This window comes from Zalophus californianus, chromosome 2 (assembly GCF_009762305.2).
Source record: "Zalophus californianus isolate mZalCal1 chromosome 2, mZalCal1.pri.v2, whole genome shotgun sequence".
Classification (NCBI taxonomy): Eukaryota; Metazoa; Chordata; class Mammalia; order Carnivora; family Otariidae; genus Zalophus; species Zalophus californianus.
This window is the reverse complement of record NC_045596.1, coordinates 21,486,079-21,509,338: the sequence shown is the minus strand read 5'-3', so window position 1 is coordinate 21,509,338 and position 23,260 is coordinate 21,486,079. Positions and strand designations below refer to the sequence as shown.

At 38.6% G+C, this 23,260-nt stretch overlaps 1 protein-coding gene across 12 annotated transcripts in view; it reads right to left on the bottom strand.

Moving 5' to 3' along the window:
* TBC1D19 (TBC1 domain family member 19) overlaps positions 1–23,260 on the bottom strand; it is a 196,658-nt gene that overhangs the window by 66,741 nt on the left and 106,657 nt on the right. For 11 of the 12 annotated variants that reach the window (XR_003520789.2, XR_003520788.2, XR_003520790.2 and 8 more), the window contains 3 exons: positions 13,076–13,160; positions 10,866–10,910; positions 472–504 (listed from right to left, as the gene is read on the bottom strand). Coding sequence is in view for 9 of the 12 variants with exons in the window: in XM_027598894.2 (XP_027454695.1) it covers positions 472–504; positions 10,866–10,910; positions 13,076–13,160 (163 nt within the window). In the remaining 3 variants the exon portion in view is untranslated. The remainder of the gene's footprint in view (positions 1–471; positions 505–10,865; positions 10,911–13,075; positions 13,161–23,260) is intronic. The other variant, XM_027598895.2, reaches the window with a different exon arrangement.

Genomic DNA, 23,260 nt, shown 5'->3' with positions numbered 1-23,260 from the left:
CTCGAGACGTGCGAGCCTTCAGTGAAACCTGCTGTCTATGCCAGCAGTCTGGAGAAAGCATAGACTCAAACTCAGTGTTGGCCCTCCCTTCACATTCTTTCTGACCTATTATTTGTTTAAAAGACTTAGGAGAATTAGTTCAGGAATTTAAGCAACCTCATTTTCCACCTATGAGAACTAAATATTAACATGTATCTCTAGTTTCCATCAGATTAGAACCTGGTCAACACAGAAGCACTTTCACAGTATGCTCTAATTTTAATTTGTTAAGCAACCATCATCTGAGAAATCGTGATGACCCTTAATTTTTAAAAAAATTTAATTGGAGATATAAACAAATACTAAACTCAGTGTTTAAAAATATTCACAATAACTTGTTAAGTGGGTGGGTGATGTGGTATAAAGTATGATCTTCGCGTTTAATTTTCTAAAGTGTGATAAAAACAGTGAATATTTTAAGGCTCAACTTACCATACATTGAAAATCCATGGAAAGGGATTACACCTAAAAAAAATTTAAAAATGTTTCTTTTCAATTAGTATACCCACTGAGTTATTGGTAAACTTCAGGGGATTAAAACTGAAAATAGAAAGGTTTCCTATTTTTGCTTCAACTTTGTTCATGAATGTCAGAAAGACTTAGTGACAGTAACCAACAACAACAAAATGCTTTTTAATACTTGTATAAAAACAAACTAGAAGTTTTCAATATATATCCAGTTAACTTTCTACTGATAATGTTGAAAAACTAAAACTATGAATATGTTACAAAACAAGACAAAAACAGAACAAGGCAGATCACAGAACTAAGTTTAAGAACAAATTATAATGGTCTCAGAAAGTCAACAGATTATGTGCTTCCTGAAACAACTTCATCCTGTATATTAGAATCCAATCTGTTAAAAAGATAAGTGGTTGGCTTACACAAACCAGCTGGGTAACCTCAGGAAAGTCACCGAACTTCCTGAGTTACAGTAACTGCTTGTCATGCACAGGAACTAAGACTGTCTCTGAAATATCATCTAGCTCTAAAATTCTATGTTTAACAATTTTGCCTAGAGCAAATACAGAAAAATTTGTAAGATCTAAAGAAAACTGGACATAGGAGGACCTTCCAGTTTAAGAATCTTTACCAACTTAAAGGTCTTTTGCTTCTAGAAACTGAAAAAATTTAAAACCAGATTAGATTCACATTACAAGTCAACATTCCTAATGATGTGATAGCCACCAGCTCGAGTTCCAAGGAGCACTTAGAATGAGGGCCCACACACCATCTTTCTTCAAGTTTCTCTCTCTGCTTATATCTTTGGTTGAGTCTCTTTTTCTTCTTATGAATGATCATCTTTTTCTACCTTCCCTCTCTGCTGCTTAATTTTATTTCTTTTACTAATTATAGGCTTTTAACAAATAATAAAAAAGTCTGTCTTTTCTAACTTTCCTACAATAAAATTGTTGACATCTGAAAAAAAACTGAGAGGAAAATGAGTTAATAGACATATTTTGATGCTTTACAGAAATGTAAATACATATTACAATAGGTACTAAATACTACATCTCAAAGCAGGTGGCTATTGTACCAAATCCCTATATCCTTACTGCAAAAACCCTTTTTCTTTCCTCTGTAAGCTACTGCAGCAACATTTGAACAAGCAGGTTAAGGTAGTCAGAAATGGAGGTATTACTATTAATATTTTCATCTTCTACAAATATGTATTAAGGATCTGCTAAGGATAGGAATACCCTAGTCCAGATAAGCCACTTCTAATTAGGAAGCTTATTGTGAGTGAATTCATGAACTACCAAGCAGGGAAAAGGGATGCATACATTAAGACGACTAGTGGCTAATTGCACTTCCCTCACATTTTCCTCAAGTTCTGAAATCTACAGCTGCTCTATAAGCAGCTAGGTTATAAGCTATTTGAGGCAAGGGGCACAATTCATACTGTGTCTTATCTTCAGCACCCAGCACAGTATCTTTTACAAAATGAGATATAAACTGATGGAAATTTGAGCATTTATAATCAAGTCTTTTAAATAAAATGTTAAAGTACAACAGAGAACAAACTAATGGCTGCCAGGGGGAGAGAGTAGGGAGGGGGATAGGCAAAATGGGCGAAGGGGAGTGGGGGAAACAGGCTTCCAGTTATGGAATGAGTAAGTCATGGAGATGAAAGGGACAGCATAGGGAATATAGTCAGTGGTATCGCAACAACGCTCTATGGTGACGGACGGTCGCTATACTTGTGCGCACAACATAATGTGCAGACTCATCCAGTCACCCTGTTGGTCACCTGAAACTAATGTAACATTGCATGTCAATCAATGATACTCACATAAAAAAAAATTAAAAAGTGAAAAAAACATTGAAGTGTAAGATTCATTTATGAATAAGTAATTAACATGTAGGACAGGAAGCTCTCAAAAACTCAGTGTTTAAATTAGAAATGGGCAAGAAGTCATACAGACATGAATATGAATTCTGTGTGACTCCAGGCAAGTTACTGACACTCTCTGAGTCTCTATTTTCATTTTTTAAAATGGAGATAAACAAGACCAACTTCACTGAGCTGTTCTAAAGCACCTGTGAGTTAATGTCCTTAAAGTGCAATAGTCTAGTATTTAGGACACAGGAGATGCTCAACAACCGTAGCTATTTTATGGTCTCAGAAGGGAGAGTACCACTTTTAAGTATCAGCTTAAACCTAAGAATATCTTTTTTTTTTTTTTTGTATTAGATAAGGGTTCACTTCAGCTTTATCAAGATTAACCAGGGCTTACGATTCCAAAAAAGGGTGCACAGTCTGCTCTGTTGAAGAAGGACAAAGTGAAATTCTGGCAGACAAAAGTAGAAGGCATAAGAAGCAGTGAAGAATCCATTAACACTCTCAGGCACATATCGCCTAGAACATTTCTTTGATCTCAGAGGTTGTCATGTTCTTGGCCAGTTTTCCAAAATCCTTTCCTTTGCCTCTCATCACTTCAGCCTTTCAAGGGTCAAGTTTCATGTGCGTGGCCATCATCCAAGAGTGTACTTCTAACAGGCGTCGGGATGCTTGGGACACTATCTTTTCTCTGGCCTTAGAGTTCTGCAAGTCTGCCATAACTGATTATTTTAAGATGCTAAGCTTCCTTTGTCTATCTAAAGAAAGTCTAAAATATGAACTGCCTGTCCCATTCAATAGGAATAACTTTATAAAGTAATGGTTTCATGGGCCTTTGACATAGCTCAGAATGGTAAGCATGGTCAACAAAAATAAATCTTGAACTAGATAAGATATAAATAGTAAATATGACTCAGAAAATACACCAAATATTAACATGCTTTGCACTTACTAAATATTTTCCCTTCATTTCCTCACTAACTCTGTTAATACATAGCATTTATAATTGTATCACAGCTCTCACATCTGACTCACTTTAACATCATTCCAAAGTTTTATACTCCTTCATTTGGGATTACTTAGTACAGTTTATTTAATTCATTTGTGGAAATAATCATTTCCTTTGGTTATTCTCATTCTACATGTAGCCTACAGGTAAGAGTTGGCATTAGGACAAAGGTTACATTGTTTTCTAGCTATTTCTGTTATCTTTCTGAATTAGAACTTCAGAATATGACTTTATTACTTTATTTCAGTAATTAAAATTTCCCAAATATTGGACCACAACCATATTTAAAGATCAACCTAAAAATCATACTTTAAATACAATTTTCATTAGGCTTTCAATTTATGTCTAAAGTTATACATCGAATAAATTTTGGATTATGAAATGTTTTTAATCTATTTAATTAATAAAGATGACAAAGTACATTGCTATTTATGAACCTGACACTTGTAAGAGGATTTAAAATGACATATTTTCACTATGTCTTCCAAGAGGCTTTCCTAATCTTTGTTGTGAGGGGCTGTCCTGTGTACTGTAGAATGTTTAACACCATCCCTGGCCTCTGTTCACAAGATACTGGTAAAACCTCGCTTCCCCTGGCTCTGACAACCAAAAGTGTCCACAGACATTGGCAAATGTTTCCAGGGGGAGGGGGGTGGGGCATGGAATTGCCCTTGGTTGATAACCACTGATCGAGAAACCCACACTCCTCTGCCTAATGTCACTAGCAACTAATTATTTTCTCTTTTCTTGTAGGAAACCAATGGTATTAGCAAATTGTGGTGTTTGTTTATTGAAGTCTCAGTCAGATCTGTGTGTATTTCTCCTGTAAGTCTTGTCCCCTTGCTTGTATTCTTGTTCCTCTATGTTTTTCTGTATTCACTCCCTCTTTCATTTGCTCTCTCATTCCATAATGTTTACTGAGCAGTGACTTTATGCTATGCATGATTCTCGGTGCTAGATATGTTGGTCATCAAAAGGTCCTTGTTCTCTTGGAGCTTACGTTAGAGTGACATTTTTATTCCACATAGTAGTAAGGACGATCTCTGAAGTGGAGAAGAGATGTCACTGAGAAGAGTAGAGTAGGGAACTCCAAAACTCCGTCCCTCTGCTAAAGCGATGGCTAGAACTGTTAGATCAACTTTTTTTTGAGTTCTGGAATCCAATAATAATAATAAACCTTATAACCAAGGAAATGCTTAATGAAAAAAAAAGCTGCTGAATTTTGAAAAGAGAGCATTATGATATTTTAATTTACCTACCTATGATGGCCCATTGTACAGTTTGGTGGCAGCTATGAAGATATAGCCCCCCATGTTCCTGAGGCAGCTTGCTGGGCCCAGAGTGAACAATATGGGTCTTGAAACAAAAACCTGTGGTTGTGTGCCTTGACCTGTCTAGTAGCTACCTGAGGGACTAGGCTGAAGCGACCTACCCACTATCAAAAGCCTTTAAGTGTAAATATACTCCCTGCAGCTCCCTGGGGCAGCAAGGACAATGGATGAGGTAAGCAGTAGACAGACTGACAACCCTGGGAAGGAAGAGGCTGGGGAAGGATAAAGGCTTTGAAAAGCTCCTCTCTATTCAGGGGAATCTAGAAAAGACCTAAGAAGCACTTCAGCTTTCACTTCTGCCAGACTCCTAGGCTCTGCTTAGGCAGGAAGCGAAGGCTAAGGTAGAACTATGAATGGCCTCGCTAAGCCTTGAAGGAGTACTAGCCTGCAAAGCCTGGAGTAATTTTTTTTTTCTTTTGGTTTCAGATGTTCAGGGAAATCTCCGTCAGATTATCAGCTGACCACTAAACTAATGGAACAGAGACTTTAGTGGGCACTCAATACAAAAAACACAATCCTGACAAAAGCAGTTTAGAAAAGTCACTAAACAAATTAGTTTTTAGCACACAACAAGCAACAACAAATTCTGGGGAGGGAAGCCAATCTGATTCCTAGTTACCACCCTCTAATAGTCAAGATATCTAGTTATCAACAAAAAATTTACCAGGTGTGCAAAGAAATAAGAAAGTACAGCCCAAGGGGATCAGGAATACACTTATCATGATGAGCACTGAGTAATGTATGGAAGTGTTGAATCACTATATTGTACATATGTACTAATATAACACTGTATGTTAACTAATTGCAATTAAAATTTTAAAAAAAGGATAGCTCATTCACAGGAAAACAAGAAATTAACAGAAACTGTCCCTGAGGAATCAGCCCAGACACTGGACTTACTAGACAAAACTTTTGATCAACCGTCTCCCTATCTGACCTGGTCCCTAAGTCTCCTACCTCACCTTGTGCCAGATTATGTTTTGCTCACTGTCACCAGTCATGCTGGCCATCTTGCTCTTCAAACCATCAGGTATGGCCCTGTCTTAGGCCCTTCACCATGCTATATACTCCCTCTGGAATGTTCTTCTCCTACCTCTTTGAACGGCTCACTCTGCATATTCTGGTCTCTGTTCATATTCTACCTCCTTAGAAGTACTTTTCCTGATCACCTGACCTAAAATAGCCACGCCCCCAACTATCAATTACTGTTTCCCTTCATTGTTCATGTCCTCACTCTCTGAAATTATTTTCATTAGCTATTTATTTACTTGCTTTTTGTTTGCCTCCCTCCCTCGAATGTAAGCTCCTTGACAGCAGGTACTTCGGGTTATTACTGCAGATCACCCAGCTAGAATAGAAGAGGGAGCCAGAGCAGGACTAAAGTATTAAATTAATAAATAAAGACAAGTTATATAAAGTGAACAAAAAATAAAAACAAGAGAAGCTTATATAATTCCTGTGAGGAGTCTCCTCAGCTCAGGCATTTTGCCTACCAGTCGTTTAGTGAATCTACTACAGAAATCCTGTCCACTAACAAGGCCTCAAATGAGGTGAGAGGGTAATGTCCAATGCCACTGTGGCCTGTCATTTCAACCCCAGGAAAGGAGATACAGGGAGGTGCCCCTGTGTAAGCACCTGCCTGGTCAGGGATGGGGAGTGTGTCAGTGAGCTGTAGGCCAGCCTCTCTGTGTGGGCCTCTGAGACCAAGAAAGCCAGGTCAGTTCTGGTGCCAGTGGTGGTAGAGGTATCCTTAAGATTTTATTTTTTTATTTTTTAGATTTTATTTATTTATTATTTGCAAGAGAGAACACGCGGAGAGGAGAGGCAGAGTGAGGGGGAGAAGTAGGCTCTCCCCTGAGCAGGGAGCCCGACGTGGGGCTCGATCCCAGGACCCCGAGATCACGACCTGAGCCGAAGGCAGACCGTTAACCGACTGAGCCACCCAGGCACCCCAGAGGTGTCCTTAAGATTTTTTTTTAAAGATTCTGTTTATTTATTTGAGAGAAAGAGAGAGAATGAGCAGGGGAGGGACAGCGGGAGAGGGAGAAGCAGGCTCCCCATTGAGCAAAGGGAGCCGGATGCGGGGCTTGATCCCAGGACCTTGGGATCATGACCTGAGCCGAAGGCAGTCGCTTAACCGACTGAGCCACTCAGGCGCCCCTGTCCTTAAGATTTTAAAGTAATCCTATCTTTGGCAGAAGTGAGTAATATAAAATGTTGCTTTGTATTGCCTTAAGTAAAGAATTAAGGGACAGCTCACTGACTAGTCTTTGTCTCTTCTTACTCTGCAATTTCAGACTCATTGCCCAGAGAGGAAAGTTCTCTCTGATTCTGGTAACATTCTAAAATAACCGGAAAGAAGAAATTATTCTGAAGAATTAAGTTTATGAACAGCTGTAGGTTTACCCCATTTAGCAATAAACTATTTTTATTCCGAATGAAAATCTTCCTAGAACCTATTCTACACATCTACTTTTTCACTATATTAGCCCCTTCCTTTTCTTCTGAAAGACACTTTAGTGTGCACAGTAACATTTCCCAAGGCAATAGGGTATGGTGATAAAGAATACTGAAGTCAAAGAGCTTTGGGTTCAAAGCCTGGCTTCGACATTCACCAGCTGGGCAAGTTGACACGCTATGCCTCAGTTTCTTTATAAATAGGGACAATATTCATATCTGCCTCAGAAGGTACCTGCCTTGCAAGGATTAAGTGACTAAGCACATGCAATGTGCTTAGCATGCTACCTGGAACACAGCTGCTGAGGCTACCATTATTACTATTACAGCAGTATGTTTCCTTGGTGCCTTGAGTTCCTAATAAAAAGTGCCTTAAATTATGGTAGTAGGCTACGACCCAGTGAGACGTTTTGAAGAGCTTTTACATAACATGGTCCCAGGCTGATTTTCTGGAGTTCTCTTATGTGCTGGTTTATTATTTTTCTGTTTTCCTTTGTGAAGCCTCCGATTTTCATTTCTACTGTTGTTATTAAGGTCCATTTCCAAGCTTCCAGTTTTGTATGGGGTGGGGGAGGCATAAACACTGGTAAACCAAGCTTGTTGGGCATGTGTGTAAAGTAAGAGCTAAAATGTTCTTTTTTTTTTTTTTTTTAAGATTTATTTATTTGAGAGAGGAAGCGCGCCCATGAGCAAGCGAGGGGAGGGGCAGAGGGAGAGGGAGAGAAACCCCAGCAGACTCCTTGCTGAGCTCAGAGCCTGATGCTGGGCTCGATCTCACAACCCCAAGATCATGACCTGAGCTGAAACCAAGAGCTGGATGCTTAACCGACTGTGACACCCAGGGGCCCCAAGCTAATATGTTCTAAACTAAGTTGAGAAAGCTCTCCTAGGAATGGAGAGAGGAGGAACTTGATGCCATGGACATCTCTTTGGGCTCTTCAGAGGTATTTTTCCTTTGATTTCCTGATTCTTCGATAAACATAAAAAGTTATCTGAAAATTAGGTTTCTGAGGAGGCAGAAGTATAACATAAATACATGTTAAAATTAAAAATCCTGTAATTTAGTTCAAATAAATACTCGTTAAACTCCTATGATGACTAGATGCTGGGAGAACAAAAATGAATATGGCCTTACACCTCAAGGAGCTTGCAATCTAGAGGAGAAGATAAAGCATAAACAAGTAATATCAAGACAATATAACAAGAGATATCAAAGATTTTCACACTGGATACTATGGGAGCCTAAAGAAAGAGTCCTTAACCTAATGTGGGGATGTGGGGAAGGCTTCCTGAAAAGCTTCCTGAGGTGAGCCCTGAGACCAGGTGAAGAAAGGCTTCTCCACACACCCGAATGGAGAGGTAATGAGGCAGGAAGCAGCACGGAGCTCTGAGAAAGTACGTCGGGGTGCATGTGCATGTATGTAGCTAATCATTTGATATTGCTATGATAAAGAGAAAAGTGAAACAGGAAAAGGGGGGATACAAAGCTAGGCGTCAGACTGAGTAGAGGCCTGAGTCAAAAGAGGTCCCTGAACGCCAGGCCGAAAGGCCATTAGACAATACTTGTGAAGAGATGGGAAGCCATTAAGAAAACTTTAAGGAGAAAAATGGCAATTTTTAGATTTTCCTTTTAGATGTAAAACTCAGACAGCACTGTGAAAAATAAAGCAAAGCTAGAAAAGGTTGGAAAAAGAGAGGCCCGTGAGGTGTCTATTACAATTAATAAACTAGAGATGGTAGAGCCTGGCTGAGGACAAGGCAGCAGTTGTGGTGAGGAAGAGAGGGAGGAGAGGTTCCAGGTGCATTTTAAAGATAAAATTGGATGGCCCTGTTGACTTATTAGATGAGGCGGATGCAAGACTGAGAGGAGACAAGGGTGACTACCCGGCTTTAGGGCTTGAATGACTGCTTAGATGAGAGCACAATGAACTGAGAGAGAAATAGCACAGTTTTTGTTTTGTTCTTAATTTCATCTTGTTTTTGTTTTCTTTTTTAAATAGTGGGTATAGGAAGACAAACGAATGCGTTCATGTTGAGATATGTTAAGCCTGAGGTCATTATTATAGAAGTCAGAATTGAAGATGTAAATTTTAGAGTAATGAACAAAGAGAACCAAGAAAGCAGGTAAAAAAGCCCGAGGAAAATGTGTGAACAGAAGAGCAGCAGACGAGGGGTGGGGGGGGCCATGGGGGAACTCTGGTGCTTCAAGAGGGGCAGAGGAGGATGGTCCGTGGAAGAACCTGAGAGGTCAAACTGACAGGTGCATAGGCAGAACAGTGCCCTGAATGCCAAGCATGACCTTCACATGGGGAGGTTGACAAAGAAGTGAAATAGAGCAGTAGCAGCTGCATGTTTTGAGCACTGGCTACATATCAGTCACTGTGCCCTTTTTATAGATTGTGTCTCATTTAATCCATCTGAAGCTCAGCAAAGTCATGTAACTTACCCCAAGGTCATAGGGTGAGCTGGTAGAACTGGGATCTGAACCCACGTCTGCTGGATTATAAAGCCCATGTTCTTAACTCTACTGGGGTGAAAGGACTTCTTCAGGATGCATTTAAAGTAGTTTTAAAAAATAGCTTTCCCTCAACTCTTAAGGTCCTGAGTTTTTTCCTGCCTTCCACTGAAATCTTTAGGTAGCTTTTATCTTGACATTTTTTCCCCCTAATACCTTTGAGTCTATTGAAAAGTCTCATGCATTCTTGCACTTGGCTTTAAGGTAAGTTTTTAATGAAAATTTTTTTGTTGTTTTTGTTGAGAGTGGTGGCAGAGAGGAGACAAGAATAAAGAGCATGAGCAATTTAGGTTAGAGTGGAGATAACAAGGACTACTTAACATTATCATAATGAGGAATGTTCTATATTGTTTTTCCGAAAAGCAGATCTTAAAAAATGTCCAATAATTTCGAAGGAATACTTAATATCTAATGAAGTCATTACACATTTGATCACTTTATATAGTCAAAATAGATTATCTTGGTGATATATTTCTTCAGAATCTTTTTAGAGATTTTATTTTATTATTTATTTGACACAGAGAGAGAGTGTGAGAGCGCACAAGCAGGGGGAGGGGCGGAAGGAGAGGGAGAAGCAGGCTCCCCGCTGAGCAGGGAGTCCCCAGGACCCTGACATCAAGACTTGAGCGGAAGGCAGACGCTTAACTGACTGAGCCCGCCAGGCCCAAGGCCTTCCTTTGACTTCACTGCAACAGTGATCGAATCAGTTGAGTGCATTGCCTGGTGTTAAACTTTGTTATTCTCATAATTTGGCAAGTGTGGTACTTACGAAATAAAAAGATTTCATTTTCTGCTCCCCCTGCTCTACTGCTCTCCCTGCTTGGGCGCTCTGTCAAATAAATAAATAAAATCTTAAAAAAAGAAGAAAAAAAAGGAAGGCCCTGGATGGACCCAGTCAGTGTCCCTTAGAGGAGAATGAAGCACCCTAGACCTAAGTCGGCTAAGCTTTCTCACAGACACCCCTACTGGTTTCAAGGAAAACCAGAGAGGGTGTGCACTGGCTTGCACAAACCTACCACAAACATGGGAAAGTTCACTAAAATAGGTATTCTATAGAAGGTTTACTTTAGATAATAAATTATTATCCATCTCAACAGTGGACAAGGTCACATTTGTTATAAAAGTTGTAATTTTCCTATTTCCCACTAGAGGAAGCAATAGTATTAGTCTTACCATTTGGTGGATAAAAGACTGCATATTCTTCTAGTCCTAGCTTTCCTGTAAGAAAAATCATAGAAGGTTTCAATATGATTAAAATAAATCTTTAAAAATTAACTAATTTTGTGGATGTACTCATGATGGAATTTTAAAACTACTATAGTACAATCTCCTTTGACTTCATCGAAGGATATGGAATTAATTTGAAAATCTACCAGCTAATCTTTTGATATTAGCAAATCCCTTCCTCAAAGTCAATAATATAAACTTAAGTATGAGCAACTGACACAAAGTAATTTAAAAAACAAATGCTTTCAACTTCCTTAAGCAGTTAAGAAGAGAAGCATCTATTTGGAAACATGGATTTGTTTTGCTAACTATAAATAATTCTAATCTAGTCATTAAAGTAAGTCCTAGGCTTTGCAATGCCTCATTAGTTTACACTCCTTTGGAATGTGCTGAAAAGTTAAAAATTAAATGCCTTAAACCATATAGTGGTAATATTTTCTGAATCCTAAAACAGTTCATGTGGTCCAAGAATGAGGCTAAATATTGGAAATCAGAATTGTTTCAGAAAATTAAAGTAACTTCAGCATAATCAAATGTTTAAAGTAGTTTTAAAAAACAGCTTTCCCTCAACTCTTCAGGTCCTGAGTTATTTCCTGCCTTCCACTGAAATATTTAGGTAGCTTTTATCTTGACAGTTTTTTTTTTTTTCTAATACCTTTAAGTCTATTGAAAAGTCTCATGCATTCTTGCACTTGGCTTTAAGGTAAGTTTTTAATGAAAATGTCTTTGTTGTTTTTGTTGAGAGTGGTGGCAGAGAGGAGACAAGAATAAGGAGCATGAACAATTTAGGTTAGGGTGGAGATAACAAGTCCTGAGCTTGTGAGTAAGGAAAGAATAGAATAATGAAAAGTGGACGTGAGAGAGAGAGAGGGAGGGAGAAATAGAGAGGGAGAGAGATATGGATGGTACAGAATGGGTACTAAATACGGGGCTAGTGAAAACCCTTCTAAAGTTCTAAGTGATAAGAGACTGGGAGCATCTGTTGTTCTATTGGTGTGACTCTGGTGGACTTCTAGATGAGGACTGGTCACCAGAAAGACCAAGTCATGATTAGAACCTTGGAATTTTCAGCCCCGTCTGCCATTTTCCAGAGAGGGGGACAGGTGCTGGAAATGAGGTTAATAACTGATCATGCCTAGGCGAGGAAACCTCCATAAAATCCCAGTAGTAAGGCGTTCAAAGAGGTTCCGGGTAGGCAGACACATCAACACTGGGAGGATGACACACCACCACTCCATGGGGGCAGAAGCTCCTATGCTCAGGACACTCCCAGAACTCGCCCTATGTATGCTTCATCTGGCTAGTCATCTGTCTTATCATGCCCTTTAATAAACTGGCAGAGGTACATGTTTCCCTGGGTTCTCTGAGCTGCTCTAGCAAATTAACTGAACCCAAAAAGCAGGTTGTTGGGCCCTCCCAATCTACAGCCGGTTGGTCAGAAGTACAGTGGGTAGCATAGGCCTGTCCTAGGGCATGGGTTGTAGTAATCAGGCCGACAGACTTGGGAGGTACAGGAGAAACAGTTTCTTTCTTTATGGGAACAGCAGAACGATCATACACAATGGGGTTATAAGCTTTCAGTGCTGGGTTTCACCACTTAATAAAAAGGAGAAATTGAGAAAGGCTTCCAGCTGAAATTAGATCTGTTGTCAGGTGATAGTAGGATATTGAAATAGCAATACCTTGTGGGCAGCTAGTGATAGAGAAGAAAGCCCTCAAATAGAAATTAGAGAGCTAATAGCATATAAATTACATCAAATTTTAAATGTGGTAGACCATTTTGAGGGAAGGAATAGAGAAGGGAAAAAAAGAAGTAGAAAAAGCAAATTCGTGTGATAAACTCATAATTAGGAGGGAAAATAAAAGTCAATAGAGATGACAAAAACAGCAACAGAAGGGAAGGTAAACAGGGAAGATAAAGGAGGTAACTCTAAGTGCTGCTTCTGACAACCACTTGCCTGTGATTGTGATGAGTTGCTCGGGCCCCGATGTGAGTAGGAGTGAAAGTATGGTTACAATAATCTGAGAGAAATCTTATTAAGTACTTTACAATGAAAGAAAAATTAACAACACCAATAAATGCTATCAAATATAACAGTCTTGGTATGATTTTGTAAGTCTTAAAGAATACTTCCTTTATGTAACTAAAATTTTACCTCTTATGTATGATTTTGGTGGTGAAGCACTGTTGTACGCAAAATGACCCAACACAGATGTATCCCGGGAAAAACAAAGTAATACCTGGGTACAACAGTGGAAGAAACAAACAATTAAGCACTGTTTTATAACAGGTAATTCATTGCTTTTTCCCTGCTCGGCAGGCACAGAGGTAGAATCTTTCCAGTTCAGTGTTGTGCCTGGAAATGGGAGGAGTGCCCTCTATTGGTACACCTATGCTAAGTGTTATAGTGGATGCCAAGGGTGATGGCCAAAGTTCACCGAAAGATTTCTCACTGTTAGCCACACAAACCTTGAACAACAGCAGATAATGTAAGTTACTACCAGTTGATTCTTTTACTGTTTTCTATCTGGAAGAGAGAAACAGCTGGGAGAAATTTAACCCGGTGACAAATGCGTAGCGGGGACCGTAGTTAATTACAGTGGCACAGAGTAGTCTGGGAAGTGCCGGAAACTGGACCTAGAGTCTTTGCAGGAATGCAGGAGCCGGCGGTTGGGCATTTCCTCAGGGTGGGAGGAAAGGTAACTCATGGCATCTAGAAGGGATGGCAGCTGGAGAACAAGTGGCAGACCAATACAGCTTAGGAGCTGGGTGTCCTGCCCAGCAGGTGGAGTGTGGTGTCTGCCTAGAGACAAAAATAGGAAGGGCAGAAAGTCAGAATCAAAGAGGTCCTTTGGAGGAACCGGGTTGCTGACACCAGCTTGGAACTTGGGGGGCGGGAGGTCCATCCCAAGGTGATCAGTGACAGGAAATCTGGGTCCTGGTATTAGAAGACCTGGGATTCAAAAGACGTTACTGAGAAAAGAATTGGGAATGACAGGAAAAGTCAGATGCCCAGTTAACAGAGCGGCACAAGGTCAGGACTGGACTAGCAGCAGGAACCAATGGAGAAACTGTGGGTCCAAGGCATAAGAAGGGGGCCCAGCTTTAGAAAAAAGAATAGATAAGGAGACTGAGCATCAGTGAGGCCCAGCGGTGAAATGTGTACCAACCATTGCCACTGATTTATTTTTATTATATTTTAAAAGACTATACAAGCAATACAAGGTTATGGTAAAAATCAGAAGTACAGATCATCAAAAAAGGACTTCGGTCTCTAGGTGGGCCCCTAAGCCCACCTGTGTTAACATTCTGATGCATATCCTTTCAGACTACTTTTATACATACACACATTTTTCAAACAGCAGAGTTATGTATGCAGTTCTACAATCTATTTTTTCTCAATAATATAAATATTCCCTGCCCACGTTTTTTAATGCTGCAGAAAATGTGCCACTATAGGGATAAACAATAGTTAATTTAACCTGTCTTTTATTGTTGAACCCTTAAGTATTTCCGCTTTTCCCCAACTATAAACAATGCTTCAGTAAAGTTCCCTATAGCTAAATATTTATGTACAGCTTTATTTAAATTCCTAAAACTGGACTAGCTGTCTGGTCAAAGCAATGGGCATTGTAAATCTAGAACTTTTGATACACAACTGTCCTCTAGATAGAGTCTGTTTTCTCTTTGTTTTTAATAAATACAGCAATAACATGGTACACCTTTTATTCTTTTTTTAAGATTTGATTGATTGATTGATTGATTGATTTATTTATTTATTTATTTATTTATTTGACAGAGAGAGAGAGACAGTAAGAGAGGGAACACAAGCAGGGGGAGCGGGAGAGGGAGAAGCAGGCTTCCCGCCGAGCAGGGAGCCCGATGCGGGGCTTGATCCCAGGACCCTGGGATCATGACTTGAGCTGAAGGCAGATGCTTAACAACTGAGCTACCCAGGTGCCCCCCTTTTCTATTATTCTCAACAAAATGGGCTATCAGCATCTTATAAGTAAAAGCAGCATTTTGCTTATTACTAATAAAGTTGAACACTTTTCCATTTGCATTTCTTTTGCTATTTTCCAGCTCATCATCTTAGTCCATTTTTAAAATTGATGTTTTTAAAATTGTTTAAGTTTTTTGCACATGAAGAATTCTAACCTTAATATGTTATGAATGGCTTTGCTCAATTTGTTATTTCTGACACAGAGATGTTCTTAATTTTTATATGCTGAAATCTACCAATACTTTCTTTCATGCTTAGAAAACTCCTCCCCACATTTAAAATATTCTCTATATATTCACCTAGATTATGAAAGTTTTCAGTGTTTTCATCAAATATTTCTGGTTCTTCTCCTTGGGTAATATATGTCAGCTTGTCTTTTCTGGCCACTTTGGGGTTAGGTGTGGCCATGTGACTTGTTCTTTAGTCAATGAAACAGATACGTGTCATTTGAAAATTTCTAAATGGAAGTTTCAAGAACTAGAGCAATAACCATGTTCCCTCTTTTCCCCTTCACAGCAACCATGGTTACAGTAATAGTGGTTACTCCACCAGCCTAGGTTCTGGAGTGAAGATGACACAGAGCTAGGTCCCATCCTATCAGATGGACATGACCATAAGCAAGAAAAAAATCTGTGTTGTTTTAAGCCACTGAGATTTTGGATTTGTGTGCTATTGCAGTATAATCTAGTACATCCTGACTAAAACAGGAAATTTTGTCTGGCACTTTTTTTAGTGGCTTAAAACAACAAAAATTTATTCTCTCACAGTTCTAGAGACTGGAAGTCCAAAATCAAGGAACTGCAGGGCCATACTCCCTCCAAAGCTTCTGGTGGAAAACCCTCCCTTGCCTCTTCCTTCCAGTTTCTGGTGTCTCCATGTGTTCCTTGGCTTGAAATCTCTGCCTCTGAATTCACATGTTCTTCTCTTCTCTCTCTTCTAGGTCTCTCTTTCTCTCTCTCTTTTTTGTTGAAGTATAGTAGACATACAATGTTATATTAGTTTTGGGTGTACAACGTGGTGATTTCACAATTCTATACATTATGCAATGCTCACCTCAGTAAGTGTAGTTACCTTCTATCACCATACAAAGTCATTATAATACTAATGACTATACTCCTTATGCTGTACTTCTCATCCCTATGACGTATTTATTTTATAACTGGAAGTTTGTGCCCCTTATTCCCCTGTTTTGCCCATCCTCCCACCTCTCTCCCGTCTGGCCACTACCAGTTTGTTCTCTGTATTTATAACTCTGTTTCTGTTTTTTGTTTGTTCATTTGTTTTGTTTTCTTAGATTCCACATATAAGTGAAATCATATGGTATTTGTCTTCCTCTGTCTGACTTATTTCACTTAGTATAATACCCTCTAGGTCCATTCATGTTGCTACAGATGACAAGAGAGACGAATGGATAAAGAAGGTGTGGTATATAAATACAATGGAATATTACTCAGCCATAAGAAAGAATGAGATCTTGCCACTTGTCTAGCATTTCTAATAAATTCATTTTATGGTAAAATCATTAACCTATCTAGAATTAATTTGAAACTGCACTGCTAGCATTCAAATTCTAGTTCCACCACTTATTAGCTGGTGACATTGGGCAAGCTACTAGACTTCTTGGTGTTTCAGTTTCCTCACGTGTAATATACATACCATAATAGTATCTACATCAAAGGCTATTGTGGGGATTATTTAATATATATAAAGTATGTTGGGGTGCCTGGGTGGTGCAGTCAGTTGAGTATCTGACTCTTGATTTTGCCTCAGGTCATGATCTCAGGGTCATGAGATCGAGGCCTGCGTCAGGGGGGAGTCTGCTTGAGAGTCTCTCTCCCTCTCTTTGCCCCTCCCACTTGTGCTCTCTCTCTCTCTCTAGAATAAATAAATCTTAAAAAAAGTGTGTTGAACGGTACCTAGCACATGGGGAATATTATTAAAATGTTAGCTGCCTACTACTACTACTATTACTTTAATTTTATTTTATATTCTGTATTCCCCCACTCCCTTAGTATATTTAACTTGGGGTTTGTTTTTATTTATATGGCTCAAGACTGTCATGTTTCTTCAAATTTAAATTTTGTTTATCCCCATTTCTGGAAAAGTCTCAGCCATTACCTTTTTGAATGATGCCTTTACCCCATTCTCTATTCACTTCTACTTGACTTCTACAAGATGTAAGACTGAGCTACACTTATTTGACCTGCCATATTTCTTAATTACTTTTATTCTGTGCTCCATTCTGAAGGACATCTACAGATGTTATCTTTTTAAATCAGTTCACTAATTCTTTCCTTCTGTTTCTCCTATGCACCAGCACTCTTCTAGGTCCTTGGTGTTTGGGATACCACAAAGGAAACAGACAAGCAAATACACAAACAAACAAAAAAACCTCTCTGTGGAGCTTAATTATGGTGGGGGCAATAAATAGCAAGCATTATAAATAATTACATGATATGGTATTTTAGGTTGTAAGTGCTATGGAAACACAGTAAAGGGGAAATGGAAAAGGATGGTTGCCATTTAAAAGAGAGTGCTCAGAACCCTCTTACACTGTTGGTGGGAATGCAAGCTGGTGCAGCCACTCTGGAAAACAGTATGGAGGTTCCCTCAAAATTTGAAAATAGAGCTACCGTCTGGCCCAGCAATTGCACTACTGGGTATTTACTCCAAAGATACAAATGTAGGGATCCGAAGGGGTACATACACCCCAATGTTTATAGCAGCAATGTCCACAATAGCCAAACTATGATGGCCAGATGTCCACTGACAGATGAATGGATACACACACACAATGGAATACTACTCAGCCATCAAAAAAATGAAATCTTACCATTTGCAATGACGTGAATGGAACTAGAGGATATTATGCTAAGTAAAATAAGTCAATCAGAGAAAGGCAATTATCATATGATCTCACTGATAAGTGGAATTTAAGAAACAAAACAGAGGATCGTAGGGGAGGAGAGAAAAAAATAAAACAAGACGAAACCAGAGAGGGAGACAAACCATAAGAGACTTTTAATCAGAGGAAACAAACTGAGGGTTGCTGGAGAGGAGGGGGGTGGAGGGATGGGGTAACTGGGGGATGGTCATTAAGGAGGGTACGTGATATAAGAAGCACTGGGTATTATATAAGACTGATGAATCACAGGCCTGTGCCTCTGAAGCCAATAATACATTATATGTTAATTAATTGAATTTAAATAAAAACATGTCTAAAGGTTAAAAAACAAACAAACCAAACCAAACCAAACAAAAACAGAGTGCTCAGGGTAGGCATCACTGAGAAGATAACATCTTTTTTTTTTTTTATGTTCAGTTAGCCAACATAGAGAACATCATAAGTTTTTGTTGTAGTGTTCAATGATTCATTAGTTGCATATAGATAACATCTAATCTAAGACTTGAAAGGACTTGAGAAAGTTAACATATGGATATCTAGGGGTGGAGCATTCCGGCATCCAGCAGTAGAACTCTCCAGGCAGAAGAGTCAACAATCGAAAAGGTGCTAAGGCAGGACTATGCCTGATATGTCAGAGGAACAGCACGAATACAACTGTGGCTGGAGCAGATGAGTGGGAAGAGATATGTGAGAAAGGTAAAGAGAGACCGAATTATGTGAGGCATTGCAGGCCATTGTCAGGATACTGGCTTTCACTGGAAGTGAAATGGAGAGCCACTGCAGAGGAGTGTAATGATCTAACTTATATTTTATAAGGATCACTCTAGCCACTGTGAAGAAATTGGCCGTGGGGGTGGGGCAGGTGCAGAAGGATGGAGACCCTTTAGGAAACTACTGGTAATGGCTTGAACTAAGCTGGTAGCAGTGAGTGCTGGGCACTGGGATGTGCCACCCAGATTCTCGTTAGGAATAAAGGACTTAGCTGCTAGTAGTGCTGAAGCAGACAGTTCTCAGCTGCTCTCAGCAGTGAGCTCCTTTTAGGGAATGCCTCTGCTGAAGAGAGCTATTTTGCTCAAGGATCATGCCCCTTTCCTGGAGTGGCCTGCATCCAGTGACAACTCATACATGGCAAAAAGGTCTGAATTTCCTGCCCCCATCTCAGGACAGGTCTGAGGGTTTATCTCATCTTTAGAAGTCTCTGCAGCATTAGCTGAGGCTTCCATTTATATTGTATTGCAGCTAGACTTCGTTCTCTGCTCAATCCTGCTTCATTCACTGCCCTTCTACAGGTGTTGATCGCAAGAGCACTCCCTAATAAATCTTTGGCATGCTAATCTCAATCTCAGTCTGCTTCCCTGGGAACTCAATTTGCAACACAGTGGAAGTGGGGAAAAATGGTCAAATTCTAAATATAATGTCAGAAAAATAGGAATCAAGGATAATGCCAAGTGGAAGGATGTCTGATTTGAGTAAGTGGAAAAATGGGGTTACCATTAACTGAGATAGGGAAAGTTGAGTGGAACAATTTCAGAGTGATTTCAGGGCTTCAGTTTTCAACGTACTAAATTTCAGATATCTGCAAAATACCTAGATGAGGTACTGAATAGGCAGTTGGAGATACCAGTCTGGAGTATGGGAGAGAAGTTTGGACTGAAGATACAAGTTTAGAAGTTATCAACATATAGATGATAATGAAAGTCACACGCTAGTTGAGCTTGGTGAAATCAGCAAGTAAGTAGGTATTACTAGAGAAAAGAACACGAACTGAGACCTGGGACACACTTTAACATTAAGATAGGAGGGAGAAGGGAAGGAACCAGTCTTGGAGATTGAGGAGTAACCAAGAGAGGTGAATTTCCCATGATGCTAATGAAGGGTCTTTAGGACCTCTATTAGGATGGGTCCCTTTGAGTGCTGGGGGTTGCTGGGAGGTGGAGTGTGCTGGGAATTGCTGGGAGGTGGAGTGTGCTCTAAGTCAGGAGGGGAAGTCAGGCTGTGATCAGAAAACATTTCTATGTATGCATTTCTAGTAAACTGCCTAATAAGATCTCAGAAAAGGGAGACCTGAACCTCTTATTGTTCTAATAATTTGTTATGATTTCCCCCCTTGTTTTAAGCCATTATGCATGTGCTTACCTAATTATGATTCATTTGTAATACTGTATTTTCTATGTTTAAAGGGTTTTCCAAATGATATAAACTTTAGGTTCCCAAAATGCTAGATTTGCCTCTGGTGACCAGTGAAGTAAGAGAAGAACCAAAAAGAGTGCAGTGTCTTAAAAGCCAAGTGAAGAAAGGGCACAATTGGGTCAAATGCTGCTGAGAGATCAATTAAGAAGAGGACTGACCATTGGTCATTGGATTTAGTTACTGGGGACCTTCACAACAGCTGTTTCAGCTCAAAAGGTAGAACACCATATACAATGTACAGTATCTGACTTTTTTTTAACTTAATGAATTTTAGAGATCCTTTCATACCAGTACATATGAATATATTGCTGCTTTATATAGAGCTGCTTCATTTTAAGAGCTACATTGTATTTCATTATAAGTATATACCATAATTTATTTAATGGGTTAGTCCCCTATAAATGAACATTTAAGCAATTTTCAACTTTATGCTATTTCTGGCAATGCCAAAGTAATTTGCCTTTTACTGTGTCATTTTCGCACATATATGAGTATCTCTGTAGGACAAATACATAGAAATAGAATTGTCCAAAGGATATGTGCATTGAAAACTGTGATGAATGTTTGGCTATGTATTCACATTCTGTTATCTTCTATCCAGCATTTCTTTATGTTTATAGTGTGAGTGAGCTTAGCTCTTATGTTGTCCGACTCTTTTTTCCACTGTATATTCTAAATGATTACTTCTCATATTTAAAAGAGTAAATAATTTTAATATTTTACTTGGTAAACAAACATTTAACTGAATTATTTCATTAGTTCTAAAAGCTGTCAGTTAATTCCTTTGAATTTTTATTTATCTATACTTGATAATTTTATATTCTTTCTGATATCTGTAACTCTAATTTATTTTTCTTATCTTATACATTGGCTAGAAAATCCAAAATGATTCATGTTCTTTCTTTGCTTTGGTGGGAATATCTCTAGTATTTCAACCTCAAGTAACATTAATTATGTTAAGATGGCAAATGTTGGTTTCACATAAATATTATTTATATGTCATGAAAAAAATATTTCCATTCTTTTATATAAAGTGCAAAAAAAAGATGTTAGGTTGCATAACAGTGTGAATATACTTAACACTGTACAGTTAGAAATGGTTAAGATAGTAAATTTTATGTTGTGCTTTTTAAAAAAATTTAATAAAATAGTTGTTATAAAATACAGTTTCAAATATGTTTCAAATATGTTTTGGTCATCTATTGACATAACCATATCTTTTTTGTTGAGATATAATTGACTTATAGTAACATTAGTTTCAGATATACAGATATACAGCATAATGATTCGATATTTGTATATATTGTGAAATGATCATAATTATATAATTTTTATTTTTAGACCTATAATTGTGATGAATATTTGCCAATAATGTAGTAAAATCATTAAGTTCTAAAAAATTCTAAATCTATAAAATTTTATCAAATCAGTAAATAATATTAATCTCTTTCCTTGTCAAAACTTCCTGTACCACCATGGTAGGTAAAAAAATAATGCCCCCACAGAGACACCCACATTTTAATCCCAGAATTTGTGGACATGCTATCTTACATGGTAATAGAAATTATGCAGATTTGATTAAATTGAAGATCTTTAGAGCAAGGGATTATTTATTATTTATTATTTTTTAAGTGTTTTTTTTTTTAAGATTTTATTTATTTGAGAGAGAGAGAGGGAGCACATGGGGCAGGTAGGAGAGGGGCAGAGGGAAAGGGAGAAGCAGATTCCTGGCTAAGCAGGGATCCCAACTCGGGGCTTGATTCCAGGACCCCAAGATCATGACCTGAGCCAAAGGCAAATGCTTAACCGACTGAACCACCCAGGTGCCCCTTAAGTTTTTTTTTTTTTTAAAGATTTATTTCTATTTATTTTTGAGAAAGAGAGAGAGAGTGAGTGCAAGTGGGGGAGGGGAAGAGGGAGAGGAAGAGAGAAAATCTCAAGCAGACTCTGTGTTGAGAGTGGAGCCCAATGTGGGGCTTGATCCCACAACCCTGAGGTCAGGACTTGAGCCATAATCAAAAGATAGACGCTCAACTCACTGAGCCACCCAGGTGTCCCAGGAAGGGATTATTTTAGATAATTTTGTTAGGTCCAACATAACCACAAGGATCGTTTTAAGTGAAAGAGAGAGGCAGCAGGGTCAGAATCAGAGAAATTTGAAGATACTGTCTACTAGCTTTGAAGATGGAGAAAGGGACCATGAGCCGAGGAATACAGGTGTATTCTAAAAGCTGGAAAAGGCAAGGGAATGTATTCTCCTTCAGAGCCTGTAAAAGGAACACACACAACTCTGACAACACCTTGATTTTAGCTCACTAAAGCTCATTTCAGACTTCTGATCTTTACAACTGTAAGAAAATATACTTGTTTTAAGCCACCAAATTTGTGGCAATTTGTTATAGCTGCAATTAATAAGCTAATACAATTAATATAACTAATAAAGTAACATAGCTAATATAATAACAAACTAATACAACCAATAATAAATTAATATAATTAAGGTAAAATAAAGCAAAAGGAAAATATACTTATGAATATCTTTCTAGCATTGCCTGGAAAGAGAACAATTTCTAAAGAAATGTTTGTATTAACTCTCCCTTAGCAGGCTGGTGGGAACATACTAATATTAGGAGAAGATCTGTGCTTAAATATACACTCCTTGAGGCAAAGACAAGATATCTGAGACTGCTCTAGAGAGAATACCGGTGACTGACTGTAAGGTGATAGTGCTGGAGGTGGTACGTCAAACACCATGCTCCGGTGTGCCACCCTAGCGTACGAGCAAAGAGCTGCCAACTGCCACTCTAACCTGGGCTCTTTGAGCTTCTGAGATTCCAAATTTGTATCTGTAAGGAAGTAACAGTTCAATTGTAAATTTGCTATAAATTTTTGTGATTATATAAAGATGACAACTTCAATTAACCAGAAACTCACAAGCAAATTAACTAGAAAGTTTAACTTTGATTATTTAGTAATTAAGTGAAAATTGAACTTCATGAGGATAAGGTTATACATGGTAATGATTTACTTTATTCAGGAGAGCTGTAAGAAACTGCATGTGTAAGTCCCAACTATGGTTTATACAGTAGAATTACACCTAAAATGTCCACATGTAGCTACAAAAGATTTACTTGAGCCTATAGTTTTCTTCAGTCTCCTGAAAACATATTTCTGGTGAATGTTTCTAAAAAATAAGTTATTTATGTAATAAAAAGCACATAAGAAACAATGGATATCAACTG